This window comes from Dama dama, chromosome 12, assembly GCF_033118175.1.
Source record: "Dama dama isolate Ldn47 chromosome 12, ASM3311817v1, whole genome shotgun sequence".
NCBI classification, from domain to species: Eukaryota; Metazoa; Chordata; class Mammalia; order Artiodactyla; family Cervidae; genus Dama; species Dama dama.
In genome coordinates, this window is record NC_083692.1 from 88,038,197 (window position 1) to 88,058,712 (window position 20,516).

Sequence of the window (20,516 nt, forward strand, 5' to 3'; positions counted from 1 at the left end):
TGGTTCACTCTACAGAAATGACAGAAGAGAGCAGTGGCTAGGAGTGCTCTAGACGCAAACTATCCAAATTTGCATCCCCAACTCTGACACTGACTATCTAGTGGACACTGACCAAGCTACTCAACTTGTACAATGGGAATGATAACAGTTACATAAGGCTACTATAATACGCACAGGGCTACAAGCTCATACATCCAAAGCCCTTGGAACAATATTTGGCCCTAAGTTCTCAATAAATGTTTGCCATCTGTCATCATTATGTAAGTCACAACTTGCATTTGGTATCATCCTAACAAATGATACTTCACAAAATCCAAAGAAAAATATCATAGAAAGTAATTATTCATTCCACAAATCCTACAAACCACCATGCGCTGTTTGAGGTTCTGTGGAGGAAAAAGATACAAAAAAGACCTAGCTCTTGTCCTCAATAAATTTATAAACTAGTAGGAGAAATATACCACTCCACAAAACACAATGAGACAGAATAAATGTATATAGTAAAAGTGCTGCACACACCCAGAGAAGAAGGGAGAATTCTGACTTCACTCAGAAGATAGCATTTGAGCTGAAATCTTACTCAAAGAATGAGTATGATTTCCATACCTGTAAAAGGAGAGGAGCAAGAGGAGAAAAGAATAGGGTGGAAGAGTGGAATCCTAACCACTGGATCACCAGGGAACTCCCAAGAACAGGGTATTTCAACAAGATCATAAGCAGGGAAACATTAAATTGTTTAGTACTCCTGGGATGCAGCCAATTAGCAGTCACAATATAAAATCACCCCAGAAGCAGAGATGATTCCTACAAACTCAGACTGATTTTCTAAACTATCCTGTCTACCCTGGGCAGCTACCATCATCAACTATCATCTATTAATCATCTCTGCGTAAGGCATAGGGACATGTGAGGAACTACAAATGAAAAAAACTATAAGGACAGGAAATAATACCCTCTGGTTGGGAAGACAGAACACATTCATAAAGTGGCAAGGCACCTTAAACCCTCCTCTGAAACAGGGCAGGGAACAAACAGTTAAATGAAGAGAAAAGACATTACTACAGGTATTCAGAGGAGGAAGCGATCCCTGGACAAAGCGGCCAACAGAAGGGCTCACAGCAAGAGTGACATGGAACCTGAGCCTTTGAGGAGGGCGAGATCTGGGTAGGATAAGTAGAGAGACATTCCCACAGAGATCCTGCTTCCAATACCACCCAGCCTCTACGACGCAGCCACGAAACAGAAGGTTGGAGAGCAATGCATGATGTAAAAACAAAGGAAGGACACAGCATAATCTCATTTTTATAAAACTAAAGTGTGCATATACTCACACAAAACCAGAATATCAAAAATGTTACCAAAATGTTTCAGTTTATATAGTAAGATTATCAGGGATTTCTGTTGTGCGATAGTTTCTTCTCTGTGCTTTTCTACACATTTTCTACAATAAATAAATGTTTTACTTTTTAAAAGTAAAAAAAAAAAAAACCTGACCTCATTTATGAAAGTGGAGAATTAAACCTATAAATCAATTAACAGATACTTACTGAGCATCCAGTTTGTGCAAAATCTGTTAGGAAGCTACAACACTGCTTTCTTTCTAAAGGAAGTGAGAAAATAAGTAAGACTTGTTCAGGGATACAGAGCTCTTGAAAAATGTTACCTAGGGACTTCCCTGGTGGTCTAGTGGTTAAGAATCTGCCTGCTAATGCAGGGGACATGGGTTCGATCCCTAGTCAGGGAACCAAGACACCACATGCTGCAGGGCAACTAAGCCTGAATACCACAATGACTAAAGCCCACATGCCCTACAGCCTATGTTCTGCAATAAGAGAAGCCACTGCAATGAGAAACCCACACACCATAACTAGAATGAGCCCATGCTTAGCAATGAAGACCCAGTGCAGCCAAAACTAAAAAGTAAGTAAATAAAAATCATTTTTAAAAGTCACCTAAAATAAAGCTAAACACAGATTATCAACTTAAAATTCTCTGCTTACAGAAAGGACAGTCTGGACCAATGACTTTCTATCATAGACCAACTATGGATCATGGATGTTAGTGAAAAAAGAAGACAGTATAGGTGTGCAGGTGTGTACTCACATGCATACTAACAGCCCTGAATACATCAGACTTCTCATCACAACAAACTCCCAAGCACAGCTACCTAACGATGGGCCAGACAACTGAGGAGCACAGGGGAGGATTTCAAAATTCAACCTAAAATTCAAATGTGCTATGAGATGGGAAGTATTAATCTAGAGCCCAAGAGAACTTCTCTGTAAACACACATTTTCCAAGAGCCCTCGGGAGAGCACTACTCTGGCTGTGACCCAGGCGGGTGCCTGAGTCATCCTTTGAGCCTGGCTGCCTTCACAAAGTCACAGGCCCCTGGTGGCCAAATCAGGCCAGCACCACAGCCCAGGTAAACACACCCAAGTCAGCAGGCTCCAAGAAAGGCCACAGCACCTCTCAATTTCCCTTACTGACAGGCACAGGGACTCCAGTGCAGAAAGTTTCCAGCTATTTCTATTTTGCTTTCAACTGAATGTGATTTCAGACCCTTTGTTTGAACGACTTTGCCTAATTATTAGGGAAGACTGTATACTTGAAGCTAGGCAACAGAGCAACTCTGCCCAAATCTGTGATGCAAACAAGGCAGAAAAGACTCTCAGGTTCCACTGCCAGGTCAGAGGGCAGCCCAGTGAAGTACCGTGGTATAGAAAACATTTCTGATAACAAGGAAGAAATGCTGGCTCTGCTCCCTTTAGCCTCCTTCTACGCTACAAGCAGAGTTACAGTATAAGCAATGGGAGGAGCAGGATTTAAGAGGCATGAACCACAGTCAGGCTCACCCAGTGCTGCCTGCGACTCACCTCCCAACCTTTCAATTCTACTGCACAGTTGCCAAGGACCTGCCTTCGCTGACTAAAGCTGCTGAAAACTGGACTTATTTTTAGAAGCCGATTATTAACTAAGTCAGTGGTGCTTTTGTGACGGTTTTCTATAGAGGAGACAAATGCTTTATGGAAAAAAAAAAAAAAAAAGCTCAAAACATCAACCCTGAATTCCCAGCTCTCTGGTTGCCCGGCTACCCCTGAGCAGGAGTCTACTTCCCCAAAGATAAGAACATTTCTATTCTGGTCAGGCAGCATCCAGGTACCCCCTTGGGTCTCAAAATCCAGACTGGGCACTACAAACACAGCTTTTTTCTAGAAAAGGTCAGCCCCTAGCCAAGTACATTAAGATAGGGCTCAATGCACGCTGATGACAAATTTAAAGTGCATCCCAATAAACTATCTGAGCAATATATAAGTGGACAGGTGTGATAAAAGCAAACACGGGAAGATGTTAATGGCAGAATTGAGGTGGTGGGTTTAGAGTGTACATTACACAATTCCTGCAACTTTCTTAACTTCTGAATTTTTTTATAATAAAGTGTTGGGGGAAATGCCAGTGACAAAGGAGATCATGCAAAGACTATGATACAGAGAGGGCCAGAGAGCCTGGGAAGGTGGGACACGGCTAACGAATGGAGCTCTACACGACAGCGCCTTCAAATGGGGAAGCTGAGACAAAGCAGAAATACCCAAAGAGAAGCGGCAGCCAGCCATTAGAAAACTGTCCTGGCAAAGCAGCCAGTGCAGGAGCTCTTTTGCAGGAGGCCTGTGCAGACACCAAGGAAGGGGTAAGAGCGCCCAGCCGAGAGCAGAAAGCTACCGTTGGGGCCTGGCTGCTTAGACTTCAGGCCACAACTGCTTCTTTCCAGGGTCCCGTCCCTGGCAGCTCTGAGCCTCTCCACTAGTACTGAGGCAGTTTCAGCTGGGCCTGGGTATCCCCAGAAACAGGAGGCCCTAACTCTCGAGCCCCAGGCCTGACCACGCCCCACCCCACCCCCCAACCCTGGCCTCCCTCATCAGTCAGTCGACACATATCACCTAACAGGTGTCCTACACTGTACTTGGCCCCAGAAAGCTTTTGACCATTCCAGCCTCTGACAGCTAGTTTCCCAGGCTCAGCTTCCCCAGGTAATTACCTCCTCAGCTAATTCCAGAGACACCTTGTGTTTTGAGGACTTAAGTGAGAGAATCTCCCTCTCCCCAGAGAGCCAAATCCATGGGGGAAAACAACTGACCTGAAGCTACTAGAAATGGGCTAAGAGGATGGGTACCAACCCCCATGACATCCTGTGTCACCTCCTCCTCTGGGAGGGAAAGGCTGAACACGGGCAAGGAGCACGAGGCTGTGATCAGTATCTCTGAATCCAGACTGAAGAAAGAAGGGTTCCAGTATGAGGAAGTCCCAATACAGGTCAATTTAAGACAAAGAGGAAGACTGAACTCTATGTGGCAAGATGCCACATGTGGCCAATAGAAAAAGGTTCCAGCAGCATCTGGATAAGTGAAGAGGCCGCTGACTATCAATGTTTAGGGCCTGATCCTAACCTCTGAAGCAAGCACCCTGGGGTTCAACCATGCTCAAACCTACAAACAACCTCCTGGCTTCTCTATTAAAGGAAGAATAACCTCCAGTTCTGTGCTACCCTTTAATGAAGGGGTTGGAGGTTACTCAGGAAAGAATTTCTGATGGTTCAGAAGACAGCAGACATGAGGTGACACACATCTGCTGCTCAAAGGGCCCCCATGTCCACAGTGAGACCCTCACTGAGACACTGCTCCCAGTGTCCCCATCCCTGCAGCAGCTCATGTGGCACTTTGCACTACTGGGCACTAAAATACATGCTTGCGAAGCTGATTCCATAATGATTAACCAATGTAGTGAACTGACTGGCTATGAGGGCCAAAACCACGGAAACACAAAAGGTTAGCATGGGGAGGGGTCCCTAGAAAAGGTCCAGTCCAAACATTTTTCTGCAGAGATGAGAAAATCCTGAGTGAGTACATGACTTACATAGCGTAATGGAGACAATATGAAATTTAAAGAAGATGGATCTGGTTAGTGACATCAGTTAGAGTTCAGCTCTGACACTTACTGGTTATAAAACTTAGACTAATTACTAAACCTCTCAAGGCCTTACTCTCTCCATCTACCAGCTTGGGGTAGGGGTGGGGATCAATCCATGTCATATGACAGGGCTGGTATGATTAATAAGTCATATAACATGAAAAGGACTCAACAAGTGGTAGAAGATGCAAAAGCTAGTTACCATTGTGCCAAGCCAGGCCACCACCCGTTTTCTGTTATTTTAGCAAGATGTAAGACGGAAAAAGGTTGCTCAGGCCTTTCTTGTTTTACCACTGGTTGATCACCATCACCTCCACCCTCTCACCCTTCTAGTTTTCAAGAACCTCCATTGCCATATACACATTTTCATCCAACTCTTGGGCTAAAGCTGGAAAACCAACCGTCACCAACACAAAGAGCACAAGAAACCCCAAGGAGAAGCAGCAGCCCCTCCCTCTGCCCTTCCCCACCCCACCAAGCTGAGAATAATCGGCACCCCAGGCCTGGGCTGAGACCAAGCCAGGAATGCTCACATGCTTCCCACTGAGGCTGCTGCACTCTCACGGAAGCAAGAAGGAATGAGAGCTTTCTCAGGGACCTTCAGGGGCACCAAAGACATATTTCAGAACCTACGTTCCATATGGTACTGCAAAGAGAGTCAGCACATGCCTGAAACACAGTGTATGGCATTTCTTAATCATTAAAATGAAAAGATGTTCAAGATAACAGGGGCATCGGCAAGGGACAAACTTCCTGGGAGGGTTCTCCTAGAGTTTATTAAGACCAGGCCTTGGGGCTCTCATTACAGAGCTGAGGGCAGGTCTAGAGTCAGGAAGGAAGCAGAGAAGTTGCTGGGGGACACAAGGCAGGGACTGAAAGCAGAGCAACCAGGAAGCAGGGAGACTCAGTCACGTTAGCCTTGGTCTCTGAACTGTCAGCTCCAGTGAGGATAAAGCAAAAGCTACAGTCTGCAGAAGGTGTACTCTGAGTCAGACAGTGTGGAAGAAGACTTACATCTTTTAATTAATCCTCACCACAACAAGGCAGGTAGAATAATGCCCATTTTACAGATGAGGAAACTGAGAATCAGAAAGATAAAAAACTTTCCAAGGACACGATGAGAAAGTGACATCTATAAACAAATAATTATTGAGCACCTGCTGTGGCTTTGGAGACACAATGGCAAACAAGACAAAGTGTCCACTTGGATTTTTGTGAAGAAGGGAGATATGAATCAACATCTCAGATTCCAAAGTGCCCTGTGCCATGCTGCCTATTGGGGACAGAAAAGATTAGCAACCTTGAAGCCAGCCTCTCTCTCTTTGAAATTCTGGCCATCAGGATAGAAAGAGATCCCCAATCCCTATCCAGTAGACTCAACAAAGTACATTGGGGTGAGACAGCCTTGGTTCAAATTTTACTAATTCTGCTTACCAGTTGCATGACCTTGATTAAGTTATTCCATTTCTCTGAGCCTCAGTTTCCTCACTTGTAAAATACAGATAATGTACCCAACTCAATAAGGTATTTGTAGAAATATAATATTAATTTGCTTAGGGTAGTCCTTAATATGATATATACCCAATAAATATTAGTTCATCAGGATTAATTTTGCTAACCCTGCTCTTATAGCAAGTTATAACCTCTCTGAAAGCAGGGACTCACCCACCTTCACTCATCTTGAAGTGAGTGCACCCCTGAACCGTGCACCTAGTACACAGCATGGCGTGTAATATATGGGGTTAAACTACATTAACCAGGCTTTACCCACATCGAAATCTTGGGATCAAGAAAACTGAGAGATGTGCTCCAGGTACAACCTTGGGACACCTGGTTGCTGCCACCTCTCTGAAGAGACAGGGACTTAGGAAGGAGGCCTGTCATTTTCTTGGTTAATCCAACTTCTACAGTCAGGTGTCCTAAAGGCCCCAGAGAGTGATCTGGATCCAGGGAGGAACAAGGAAGCAATCGGTCAGGTCACATCTCAGAGCCCCCAACTTCGCAGGCCGCTCTTCAGAGGCGGACACCGCCACATACCATGTGCTCCATGCAGATGCTGATCTCGCCATCGCTGTAGAACGCCCCGTAGAAGCCCACGATGTAAGGCGAGTTGCACTCATGGAGAACCTGCAGCTCCCTTATGATCTGGTTCCGGATGGCAGGTTTGATCTCCAGGTGAATTAGCTGGGGAAAGAAAGGTGGAAGGAAGAGAAGCTTTAAACATACATGGATGGATGGAGGGGTGGGTGGATGGGTGGAGAGATAGAAGTTTTCTTAAATGCTTAAGCTCTTAAAGGTAGGAAGAGAGGAAAACAGGCAAGTTTCAACATACAGGTTACTGGCCAACTAGAGTGCTGAGTGCCAACATACCAAGGCAGGTGTTGGCACTGGAGGAGCTGTACCCAGGGGAGGGATAGCTGTGCCTCTGCTCCCAGGAGCCAAAACTGAGGAAGAGGGCCCTTTTGTTCCCAAGAACAAAAGGACCTGGGAAGCTGAGAGATGAGGGGAAGTGGCCTTAGAGACTTGGTTGATACCCAAGGGATGCAGAACCAGAAGGGTATGAGGAACTGGGTCTGCCAATCTAAGCTGCCCAAGAGACTTCCCCTTGACCTTAGGAGCCTGATGTGGTTGAGATTTAGCCAAGGCCTCAGGAGCCTCCTTATCTCCCCCACCCTCCATGTTGTCCCCTGTTTCAGCTGAGGAGACAGGTGAAAAAAACATGAAATGGTTACCGAATAAGGCTGAGCTTCTAAAAAGAGCTATGGGCAATAAGTGTCAGAAGACACGGAAGCAGCAGTTATCAGCATGGGCACTAGTGAAAGCTAGACAGGAGGTGGGCCTTGAAGATGCAAAGTGTTTGAAAAGATGGAAGGAACAGCATGAGCAAAAATATGTGGACAGAAATGAACATGGTGTGCTGCAAAACATGGAAGAGTCCAAATTTGCTGTCCAGAAAGAGGAGGACCCAGGGTCACCGGGGAGGGCAGTCCAGCTCAAGGACTGCATGCCAGGGTGGGGAGCCAAGATGCCGTACTGCAGGGAGATGAAGGGGAAGCACGGAGAAACGACATGAAGGCAGTGTTCTGTGTGTCCCTGCGGCTGGGTAAATGAAAGCAGCCGCTGCTCTTGATAAATGGCAAATGAGCATCTCAGCTTTCTTTCTAGAGCACCCAGAAAGCTAACAAAGGGTCTCTTGCTGTTATTTTCCAGTCTGGGGAGTCAGATAAATACACTAACACATCGTGAGTGTGCTTATCTGTACTCTAATAGATAACACAAATTCAAACTTCAAACAGCACAGAAGGGTACTGAATGAAAAGTCAATTTTCTTTCCACCCTTGTCTCCAGGCCCCCAGGTCTTCTAAGAGATAATCCAATTACCTGTCTACCAAGGCAAGCTTGATTCAGTCCTTTTTTTTAAAGTGCCCTCACCTTTCTGGCCATAACGAGTCCGGACGGCTTGTGGGAGACCTTGAACACCACACCTCCATTGCCGGCACCCAGCTCACTGATCTTCTCAAAGTCATCATCCTTCAGTTCCCCCACCTTCTGCTTCTGGGTCAGAAAGGCCTCGAGGCGCTTCCGCTGCTGTTCATCGAGCTCCAGCTCCTCCAGCTTCTTCTGCAAGGCCTCCAGGTTGGTCCTGTCCCAAAGCGAGGCGCACAGGTCAACACTGGCATCAGAGAGGCCCACCCAAAGGAGCGCTCCTTCTGTGGAGAGCTCCAGCGCTGGGGCCAGAGCGCTGGCGGAGGCGGCTCGGGGGAGGGTCTTACCTGCTGTGGCTCCGCCCCCTTGGCTCCGCCCCCTTCACTCCGCCACCCCGCGGCTCACCACAGACACACTTCCCCTCTCAAGGCCTGGTCTCCTCGTTGGTAAAATAAGGGGATGAGTTCTCTCTCAATAGGCTCTGGGCCTACGAGAGGAACTACAGAATCTACTAAAATCCAGAGTGAGCCACCCTACTCTGCCTTAAAACCCCAGTTTCAAAAAGTCCCACAAGTGCTGGTTTTACAACACCATAAACAAAATACAATCTGTTTCCTAAAACCACCAAACTGAAACCAAAGCACATCATCGAAACAGGCTCTAACCTGAATCACAACAGAAACCCTCCTTCTCCATGTGATCAGATCAGGAACAAGGTGAATCAAAACAGAGCAAACGGGATATACCTAAAATTTTTATTTTTGCAACAAACATAAAAGTGCATATTCACCCACCTTAAAGTGGAGTAAAAATGTCAACAGAATAATCTCAATAAAACTTTAAGAATTGGATGACTTTCTCCAATTTTAATGCTCACCTAATGTGACAGTAATTTTTTTTTTACTGACTTGGACTTACTGAGTCTTTCCACAGCTCTTAACCAGTATTCACAGGGAGAGAAAAAAGAAAACCACTTCGTTTGCAGTCATATTTCATCAGTTTATCTTATATTTAAATACACACATTACTTAATTACAATACCAGCTGTAACTGTACAAATGACTTTGGGAACAAATCATCTCTTGGTAAGCACATAATTCAACCAGTGGGTGCCAGAGTGAGCGGGGATGGCAGAGAGCAGCCTGCTAGTGTGTTTTACATAAAGAACTGAAAAGTACTCATTACCTCCTGGGAGCTTGTGAAGAGAAGGGTGGTAAGGAGAGCTTCTACTGTGTTTCATTTTTGTCTTTAGTCTAAACAAACAACACGGGTGACAAGACAGGCAGTCACTACGCATCAGAAAGTTGGTGACCCCCTCCCCTCAATATGCACACCATTTCTGAGCTTGAAGGGTAAGAGCAATCCCAAGCATCATCTTCCACTCTTCGTTCACATTATGTTCCAAACCTTAAGCAGGAGATGGAGACCCTATGCCTCCCCAGTGTATGGGAGGATCCAATACTGCCTTACAAATAATACAGTACACGGGGCCAAAGAGGACATGGGGCTGACTTTCCCAATCTTCCTCACTGGGAAACTCTGCAGGGAAAGAAGGCTGGTGCCATGAACTGAACTATGTCCCCTAAAAATTCGTAAGTTGAAACCTTAACCCCCAGTGTTTAGAGATAGGATTTTTAGGAGATAATTAAGGTTAAGTAAGGTCATATGGGTAGAGTCCTACTCAGATAGGACTGATAGTCTTGTAAGAGAGGTGGCCTTCCCCCTACACACTCCAAGGAAAGGCTGTGTGAAGATACAGCAAGACAGCAGTGTCTACAAGCCAAAAAGAGATGTCTCACCAAAACTCAACCATGCTGGCAAGTCAACCAGTCCTCATCTTGGACTTCAAGCCTCCAGAACTAGGAGAAAAGTAATTCCTGTTGTGTAAGCCGCCCAGTCTATGGTATTTTGTGATGCAGCCCAAGCAGACTAACAGTTGGTCAATATCCTCATCCTAAAAGGCTCAGATCAGTCTCATGCTCCCCTCAGGCCCTCAGGTAGGGCGCCGGAACCATGGCTGATGGGAGAGCACAGCGCACACCCTCTTTCCTTTCTCTACGGCCTCTCCACAAAGGAGCCCATTGATGACAACATTTAGAAACACACGTCAAATGCAGACAGACCTCACAGCTAAAACTTGGAAGAGGTTACAGCTGCCTGGAGGGTAAGTAGTCGGGGAAATGCAGACTCAAAAAAGCTCTCTAGAACACACACACACAGGGACGTTCCTGGTGGTCCAGTGGTTGACTCCCTGCGCCTCCAATGCAGGGGACACAGGTTCAATCCCTGGCTGGGGAACTAAGATCCCATATGCCATACAGTGCAGCCAAAAAGAAAGAACATACACACCCCCACACTGAACATATATGAGGGAGAGAAGAAAGGGGGGCTAGATGAAAAGATAACCACTCTCCTTAATAACACCGTATTCTCTTTTAAGTGTTTTACACATATTAATGCATTTAATCCACAACCCTACAATTAAAACAGAGAGTGAACTCAAGCACAGACAGGGGAAGTAACTCTTCCAAGGTTGCAATCTAGTAAGTGGCAGATCCAGGATTCAAACCTGGGCAGAGAGAATCTAACCTTAATCATAATGCTGTATTACCTCTTCAAAAAGTTCCATACTTTCAAGGGTGGTGACTTGCAAACATGGGTGAGATCCTAGGGTGGCGCACTTAACACCCCAGGGCTCAATCAGACAAAACAAAATGGTATAAATGGCATCCCTACATGAAGAATACTTTGCCTCAGATGCTGTCCTATCTCCCTTGTGTGTCAATATGAACAGTTGCCTTGTGAGAAACACTGGCCACAAGAAACCACACCCATCTGGGGGCTGAGGAGGTGGATGGGGGAAGGTGGGAGGGATGCTGACTCTGCAGGAATAAGGAATTCTCCCACTTCCAGGAGGAAAAACCAAATCTGGGCTTTGTGCCACCTTCCCTCCGCCCTCCCTCCTGTGCTTCACGATCCTTCCACCTACTCCACCAGCTAAGGAACCAGCCTCTGATTTGTGCCCTCAGAGGGTGAAGCCAAGGAGAGAGGACACATGGCAAGGACTACAAGCTACAGTGGCAAGACTTTCCTAACGACTCGGGGTGGATTAGTGTTACCAAATTAATGAGTCATAGTAATCAGAAATCCTGGATTCTTATCCCGAATTGGGCATCAACTAGCTGGGTGACCATGAACAAGTCATTTAACTTGACAGTCTGTTTTCTCTCCTATAAAATAGGGTAAGAAGATGCTTACTTCACCAGGACAGGATCAAAACAGAAAACTAATGGGACAAAACACAGGCATTTTGACATATTTCTACACAAATGTTGGGGCAGGTGGAAGTGGGTTGGAGGACAAGGAGAAGCCACAGCCATCAACAGCAGGATCCAAATACTGCTGTCTTTTGTCCTTCCTGCAATTTAATTTCCTGTAATTTAAAAATTATTAAAAGCCTCTAAAAGTGTTCTAAAAACTGTTTCAGAGAATGAAAGACAAAAGATTTTATCTGAAGGTGAAAGGAAAATCCTGGCCACAAAAGGACTTTCATGACTCATTAAAGAGAAATCAATCAATAAGATATCAGTATTCAGTACTGCTTCCTCTCATGCGGGGAGTAGATGATGTTCAACAGGGCTCATCTGTTCCCTCCCAAGGTGAAATGCTTCACACAAAGGAAATAGGAAGAGAGGGGCCCCTCACCTCCAACCACACCACAAATCTCCAACACTCAGAGGATGAGAACCAGCCTCTCTCACAATCTTCGGTTTTAACTGAAATCAGCAATATCAGGACTAGGGATTAAGAAAAGAACCTGGAGCCTAGCACAATACATCTCTGACACACCAGACCCTCTTCAGGAACCAGCTGATAGCTCCGCCCCCCAGCATGCACATTGCCCACTGCAGAAAGGGAACAACACACGGCAACGTGAATTCTGCACCAGGGCTATCAGTAAACACGAGTTCATCCAGATACAAGAGCGCAGGCTTGAAATGGGAACACAGAAGAAAAACAAGGAACTTGGAGAGAAACATGGGTTGTCATTCATGTTCTGAGAACTCCAGGAAGGCACAATGAAGTGGGTGGGGAAAGGACGATCCTACAGAACATCTCCTTCCCTCTCAACTCACCCATCTGCTAAGCCTAATTACACTGCCACAGCTGGAATCTTTCATTCCTGGCTCAATGTTCACATCAAGAAGCAGTATACAATGCAGCAGAGGGAGAGACCTGAAAGACCACCTTATCCACCCTATTTCACAAGTGAGGAAATGGAGGTCCAAAGAGGACAAAGTCCCACAGCTTATGCGTGGTAGGTCTCCCAACTACTAAAACAGAGTTCCTGCCAAGGCCCCACACTGCCACCTTCAACTTTGACGGTCACTGCAATGGGAGGCTGACCTGAAAGGTGGAGGGAGTCGATGTCCAGACCAAGGAATGGGGTCATTGGACTGACACACACCAAACAGAAATGGGCCACAAATGCATGTCAAACACCAGCCAGCTGTCTGTCACCAACCTGAGCACGGCGGCGGCAGGTGGCAGGCCCCACCTCCAGCAGGAGGAAGCACAGAGGGAAGAGGGGGGGTGATCCCCACTCCCTGTGCTGGAAGGAGAGGAGGAGTCCCAGTGCAGGTGGGTGTCCTCACCAGAGAGCCCAAGGAGCTGTGAACCTCTCCCTCTCCTGTGGAATTTGGCCAGTAGGGCAGGAAAGAAAGAGGGAAAGAAAGGCAGAAAGGGAACAGCCCCCAGAGACTAAGGATGCGCCCCTGACCTACATCCTATGCACTCGCCATCCGAGAGATCTTGGGAGTTGCCTCCTTTTCTGGTATCCTTGGTTTACACACCCAAAAAAAAAAAAAAGGATATGGGGAGTAGGTTGGGGAGAGTGGTCTACATGTCTCAAAGGAAGTCTGTCAACATGACAGCCAGCTGCGGAGCTGCAGAATAAGGCTGAGGATGTATTCGGATTGAGGGGCTGAGGAGCTTCCACCGGGCAGGTAAAGGGAAAGGGGAAATGTGAGGGGAAAAGGGCAGAACTGGCATCAGGGGTCCCTACATAGTCAAACCACGGACAGCAGGAGATGCAAGGAGTTACAAAGGTTAAGAAGAGAGAAAAGGGGGCCTGACCGAGGAAGGCCAAAGAGCCAAATGCACAGCTTACCAACCTCCAGACTCCAACCTGGACTAACCCATCTGTGCTAGTGTGGCCCACCCGTGTGTGCCAGCCACAGCCAGCCCCAGACAACACGGTGGAGAGAAGCTTATGGCCTCCCACCTGCACCCTGCAGGCCACTCTGGGAAGGGCTGGTTAACCAACGAGGGAATAAAATTCTAGGATTATGTATATAGGCTCTGTGAAAGGGGCCAGATACAAAAGAATTCATACTATGCCATTTCATCTATATAGAATTCAAAACTAAACCATGCTGTTATAAGGTTAAACAGTGATGCAAACTATAATACAGAATGGATAAACAACAAGGTCCTACTGTATAGCACAGGGAACTATAGTCAATATCCTATGATAAACCATAGTTGAAAAGAATATGAAAAAGAAGATATATATAATTGAATCACTTTGCTGTATAGAAGAAACTAACATTGTAAATCAACTATACTTCAATTTCTTAAAAATCCAAAAACAAAAACAAATAAAGTTAAAAAGTGATTACCCTTTGGTGTGGGAAGGTAGTGACATATGATGGTTAATTCCATGTGTCAGCATTGCTGGGCCTCAGTGCCAATGTATTTCATCAAACATTATTCTGGATGTTTCTGGGTTTTTTTGGGGGGATGGGGGGGAAATGAGATGAACATTTAAATTGGTAGACTTTTAGTAAAGCAGATTACCTTCCATAATGTGAATGGGCCTTACCAGCAGTAGAAGAAGAAGAATTCTTCCAGCGGACTGCATTTGGACTCAAAGTGCAACTCTTTCATGGGTCTCCAGCCTGCCAGCCTACCCTGAAGCTTCTGGCCTTAACAGGCTTTCACAATCACATAAGCGAATTCCTTTAAAAGTTCCAGTCAGTTCTGTCTCCTCTCTCTTTCTCAATCTCAGTATCTCTTGATAATCAGATCAATCTGTCTTGGAAGCTCTGCTCTGATTTCCTTTTACTCTTTTTTCTCCTCTTTGTGTTTCAGCTTGGATAGTTTTTACGAACCCTTCTTTTAGGTCACTGATTCTTTCCTCAGTCTGTCCAGTTTGCCAGTAAGCCTGTTGACCTTTGATGTCATATTATATGAAATTTCTATCATTTCTACTTGAATCTATTTTTAGTTTCCATCTCTTCTGAAATCCCTCTTTTGTTCATGTATGTTTTGTACCTTTAAGATACTAATCATGATTATTTTAAAGCCCTTGACTGATAAACTCAACATCTGGTCATCTCTAAGTCTGGTTCTGTTGATTACCCTCTCTCTTGATAATAACTGTTCTTTCCTCGCTTGATTTTTGTGTCTCGTAATTTTTTTATTAAACATTAGACATTATGGCAGGACAGAGACTGAGGTAATTATCAGACATGTGGTTATCAGTAGTTGTGGTACATGGGTATAACTGGCTTGCTGCATGTGGAATCTTCCTGCACCAGTGATTGAACCTGTATCCCCTGCATTAGCAGGGAGATTCTTAATCACTGGGCCACCAGGGAAGTCCTGCATAGGATTTTTTATTTTCTACGTTCCTACTCCTCCCTCAGCTCAGAGCAGTCCCTTAATCTTAATGCCTGGGCACAGAATGGGGTCGTTCTCCTTGCTCTGGGCTCTCTTCCAGGGGCAGACTGCAATGTAGAGTGCTAGGCTTGTGGGAAGAATAAGGAAATTCTCTCTTGTCTAGCTTTAGCCTTAAGTAGGCCTTGTGAACATATACATCCCCTCCTCTCCATGGCAGCCAAACTCTACCATGTATCTGTGACAATTCTTGGGTAGGAAAAAGCTTTCCACACATCCCCGGCAACAGTAGACCTTTGCAGACCTCTGCTTGCTAGTGCTGAGCCTAACTTTGGGCTTACATCCTTAAGCAAAGATGAGAAGTCATGTTCCAGTGCAGCCATTCTCTTGCATAGTTCATAATGTGCTCCCCTGAATTGAAGAGAAGTATTTTTTTCTTTTTCCTTGATGCTGGCTCAGTTTGCTGACAGATGTGCAGGTAAGAAAAACCTCAAAGTCACTGTTGTTGAAAGGAGCCCCCAGACCCACTCCAGGGCCAGAAATAAATATAGGAAATCTGCTGTTTCTGCATCAGCAAAGAGCTGGTCTTTCTCAGTGGCATGTGAAACTAGAAAGGAGAAAAACATGCATGTGGCTGCCAGACTCTGTGCTTGGGAAACAGGTGTGAAGGCTTTGGGAGTCAGAAGACCTGAGTTCAACTCTTAATAGTGACTTGGTCTATTATGAACTTGTGCAAGACATTTTCCCTCAGTTTTTCTCAGGTAAAGTATGGGAGTTAAGCTAAGTGGTGTTTAAAGTCCTTTCTAGGGCTAAAATTCTCTAATCCTAGTATCAGATTCTTCCTGTAGTATTCCACGGATAGAACTCTGCAGCTAAGTACCAAGGGCACAGATATCTGTAAGCACAGAGGTTGACTTCCGTGTTATACGATTAGAGACTCTAGTCATTACTTCTTGTCCACAAAAAAACCCAATGACAGTTATCCCATCCTTGTTGCTTTTTCCTTTGATACTAAATCAATTGTTTCATCTCCCCAGGTCTTCTGTAAGAATGCATGCCATTTGACACTACAAGGCCCTTAGTGAATAGTGAAAGGAATACAGACAACAAAGGGCAAATTAAGACAATGATGTGATGGTAAATAAAAGGTGATTTCAGAGATTATGTGAAAGTGCAATATAAAAAAAAAAAGTGCTGGGATCACCGAAAGTGATAAACAAATATTTAATATTGCTATGGTACTGTCAGTAATTGTTGGTTAATAACATGTGATTTGATAGTACCTACTACTGATTTACTGCATACCTGCTGTATGCCATGTATTCTGCTAAATATGGATGAGCACCTACATTCTTACCACCACCATGGCACAATAACCACTGTTAGCCCCATTTTACTGATGAAATCCCTGCATTTTCATGTTTTCATGCAATAAATAATAACGTAGAAAAAATGCACAATGTTGTTAAATACTACCTTTATTGCCTTTACTGGCTTCACCACCACTTCCATAAAAGACTTTAAAGCAAAGACTATCCTTCAGGTTCCCTAATCCTCACAAAGAGCCTGGGACACAGATGGCGCTGTGGTTCAGAATATGCTGAGTAATCAGGGTAATTTTTATAGGATTCTAGAAAAACATATAAAATTTAGATAGCAAAAAAGGAGAAAAGGCATTCCAGTAGGGTCTACAATATAGACTATGGTACAGAACTGGGAGTAAGAATATTAAGAGCAAAGAACACTGGGAGAATAAAGTTTAAAAGTAAAAAAATCAGAAAATGACCCTCGGGACAGATGTTTATCTTTAATTTCACTTTAAATCAAATAGCTTCCAAGCCAATAAACAAATATTTTTAAAAGTCAAGAGAATGAGTCTAACTAAAAGAAATAAATAATAATCACATATTCCTATCCTTCAAAAAAACAACCCAACTTCATCCTTGGAATCAAACTACCTTCTGAAATCATATAAAGAACCTTCCCGTGGCATGTTTCTACAGACAGGCATGCTGAAAGACACACACATACACACACTCACAGGAACCTCTGGAGTGACAGGATCACCCCCTCACACACTCTTCTTAAACACTGAACAACATCCTGAATCAGACAGGGCGTGTCAAATTGTTGCTTAAAAGAACTGACAGCCTATGGTTCCTTCTGCCCCAGTGGACAAAACGTGTTTCATATTAGCCACACGTGAGTTAATTTCCGAAGGACCAGTCTTCTGTAGTGGTACGAAAAGGAAAGAAAAAAGTGATTGAGTTTGGAGGGAGAGAAAAAAGATCATAAGACAGAGGACAAGAAGGTATGCATCACCTTTACTTAATAGGGACAAAAGAGGGATATAACAGTCTGACAAAGAATGAACATTTAGATGCAGTTAAGAGATGAGCTCCTAAATGCTAGTCATGGTATACTCATTAACTCACCTAATCCTCACAACAGCATTTAAAAATGGGTACGTTGTTCCTGTTTTACAGACATGGAAATGGAGACCAGAAGTAGTTAAGTGACTTAACCAAAGCTCGGGTTGGAATTCCAAAGTTTCATCTTTCCCCCACACCAGCTAAAGAGCTCATGTCCTTCAAACAAATCTCTCACTTAGCTCACCCTAACACCAGGTATTTACCCACTAGTGACTCTGAAGTAAGAAGTGTGTTCAGCTAAGAGGTACAATCCCTGAGAGGACAGCAGATTAAATCTACCCAAAAAGAAACTTCTTTCAGAGGAACACCCAAAGCTGACACAATTTGACTGGGGAGGGGAGGGAGGCGATAGGACACTGACCAGGTGTCCACATGGGATGACCAGTAAACATTCTGGTGGCCCTAAGAGAGCGAGAGTGTTGAAAGAAAGCACCAAGGACAGCCTAGGTAGAAAATTCAATAAAACCGGTGGTCACCATCAGAAAAACAAAGGTAGCGCTGAGTCTGGTGGTAGCCACCAAATGGGACTCGCTGACTGTTCTCAAAAGGACAAACTGGTGAAAGTGGCCTTATTACAGTGCTGCATGTGATTCCACCCATTGAGGAGCCTGACGGACTACAGTCCATGAGGTCGCGAGGGACTCAGACATGACTTAGCGACTAAACAATTCCCTGTTCTAGAGAAAGACATTTTAGCAACTCCCTGCATGATAATGGCCCATGTTGTTCTGTGAATGACAGGTGCAGGTTGCTCTTCAAGGAGAAAGGATCCAACATGACCACAATCTTAGACCTCATAACCCAAAATGGTGAGGACAGCTGAGACCCCGGGGCAAAAAAAAAAAATCAATAGCTAGTGCCCAGAAGCAGGAAGATGTAGTCAAAAAAAAAAAAAAAAAAAAACACACAGCACTCAAAACACATCTCCAACTCTAGTTCATGTTGAGAAATTTTCACTTCTCCAGACCCGTTTCCCCCCTTAAATACACAAACAACATGTTTGTTACAGCAACATCCTTCTCCTTGCTCAAAGTACACACAAGAGAGGTCAGCAAACCTCACCTATGAGCACATACCACCTCTGGGGGAAATCTCACTGCCTCAGTCCCTCTAGCAATCTCAGGGAAGCATGATCTCAGGACCAGGGCTACAAGGCCATCCACATGCTCATGGAGGCATTCAACTTCCTAAACTACTAGTCAGGCTCTCCACTGAAGAGCAACTGGCCTGGCAGAGTCAAAACCTAGCTGGCAGAAGTAACATCACAGACCAGAGAGAATGAAATTTAATGAAAATCCAAACTGACAGTGTTCGCTTCTGTCTTCTGAAAGAAGGTGAAGGGTGGGGAAATAAGTGTGCTTGTAACAAATTCCCTCAGAGTGGGGGATACCTGAGGACTGGAAGGCTGTCCCGTAGCTGAGAAGGGCCTGCTCTTGAGCTCTGGCATAGGCGGAGGCAGGCCCGAGCAGCACACAGGGGTGGAGCTGGAGAGATGGAATGTATTGCAGAATAAAATGGGAGAGACTTCTATGGGGAGCGGCTGTGAAGCAGCAAAAGAGGAAGAAAAGGATGCACCATGGCAGAGCGGCAAAGGTCATTCAAACTTAAGACCACCAGAGTTTATGCTGTCTTTATCGCTATAATACATTCTCCCCACCCCATACCTTTAGTCTACTCTGCCATGCACACACACAGCCTTGTGTATATTTTGTTCTTACTGCTGTTTGATGGAAACCAAGGAAAGAAGGCCAAATTCCAAGTTGGTTCAACACAGAGCAAAAAGAAGAGAAAAACCACAGAAAGGGAAACGTGGTCCCAAAGAAACAGAAGTGACCACGAGAATCTCCAGGACTGCCCCGATCTAGGGGAGGGCAGTGTGTAAGGAGTGGGAGTAGATATCTAGGGTACAGCTGCGCTGTCTACAGCTGTGAAAACGCAACACAGATTCATTATGGAGCATCCACGGTGTGACAGGCACTATCTGTGCTAGAGGTTAGGGAGGTACAGACGTGGGAGACAGTGTCCTGCCCTCACCAGGCTCTTTGCGCGCGCGTGTGTGCGCGTGTGTGTAGACAGAGATGACAGAGAGACGGATACCACAGTGCAAGCCAAACACTGGGAAGGGCACTAACAAGTCCAGCAACGACTGCAGGGTACAGGAGACCATAATGCTGAAAGTGAGGTGGGCACAGGGAGGCTTGGGAACAGAAAAAAGACAACTCCATCTAAGATGGGGAAGGGAAAGTAAAGGTCAGAAAGTGTAACGCCCACTGAAGACAGAATTGAAGGATATCAGTTTCTGCAGCAGAGGGAAAAGCACTCCATCCAGGCTCGGGCATCAGCATGAACAAAAGAGGGCTGAAAGTTACAAGCCGTTCCAAGTGATCAGAGAGCAGGTGCACCCAGGAGAGAGCCCAGACGAGGCTGGAAGCTGAGCTGGGGCAAGATTGTGAAGGACACAGTATATCACGCTAAGGGACTAGGTTTGGGAGGAAATGGGGAGATGCTGGTCAAAGGCTACAGACTTGTCGTTAGAAGACGAACAGGTTCTGCATATCTAATGCACAGTGCAGTGATTCTAGTCAACAATACTATATTATATATTTCAAAGTTGCTAAGAGACTAGATCTTAAATGTTCTCACCACACATACACACAAAAAGAAATGATAATTATGTGACATGACAGAGATGTTCACTAATGCCTGGTGGTAATCATGCTGCAATACATAACATATCAAATCAGTACAATGTATACCTTAAACTTGTTATAGGTCAATTATATCTCAATAAAAAATAAAAACTCTTAAGTCAAAAAATTTTTTAAAAGTGGCCCTAGCACACCAGCCTAAAATGCCTCAGGATGTTGTTTATGGTTTAGCAATAAACAGCAGCCTGGCATCTTAGTTTCTAAAAATGCCATCAGAATACCTGTTTTACTGTTTAAACATTTAAAATACATTCAAGATATCACAATTTGACCAGAATGCAATTTAAGTATGCACTCTTGGGGT

The 20,516-nt window shown here is 44.9% G+C and overlaps 1 protein-coding gene across 1 annotated transcript in view; it reads right to left on the minus strand.

The window, feature by feature from the left end:
• MAP2K1 (mitogen-activated protein kinase kinase 1) overlaps positions 1–20,516 on the minus strand; it is a 75,939-nt gene that overhangs the window by 28,593 nt on the left and 26,830 nt on the right. Inside the window, exons 2-3 of the mRNA XM_061158017.1 lie at positions 8,398–8,608; positions 7,003–7,149 (exon numbers count right to left, since the gene is read on the minus strand). Coding sequence (XP_061014000.1) covers positions 7,003–7,149; positions 8,398–8,608 — 358 coding nt within the window. The remainder of the gene's footprint in view (positions 1–7,002; positions 7,150–8,397; positions 8,609–20,516) is intronic.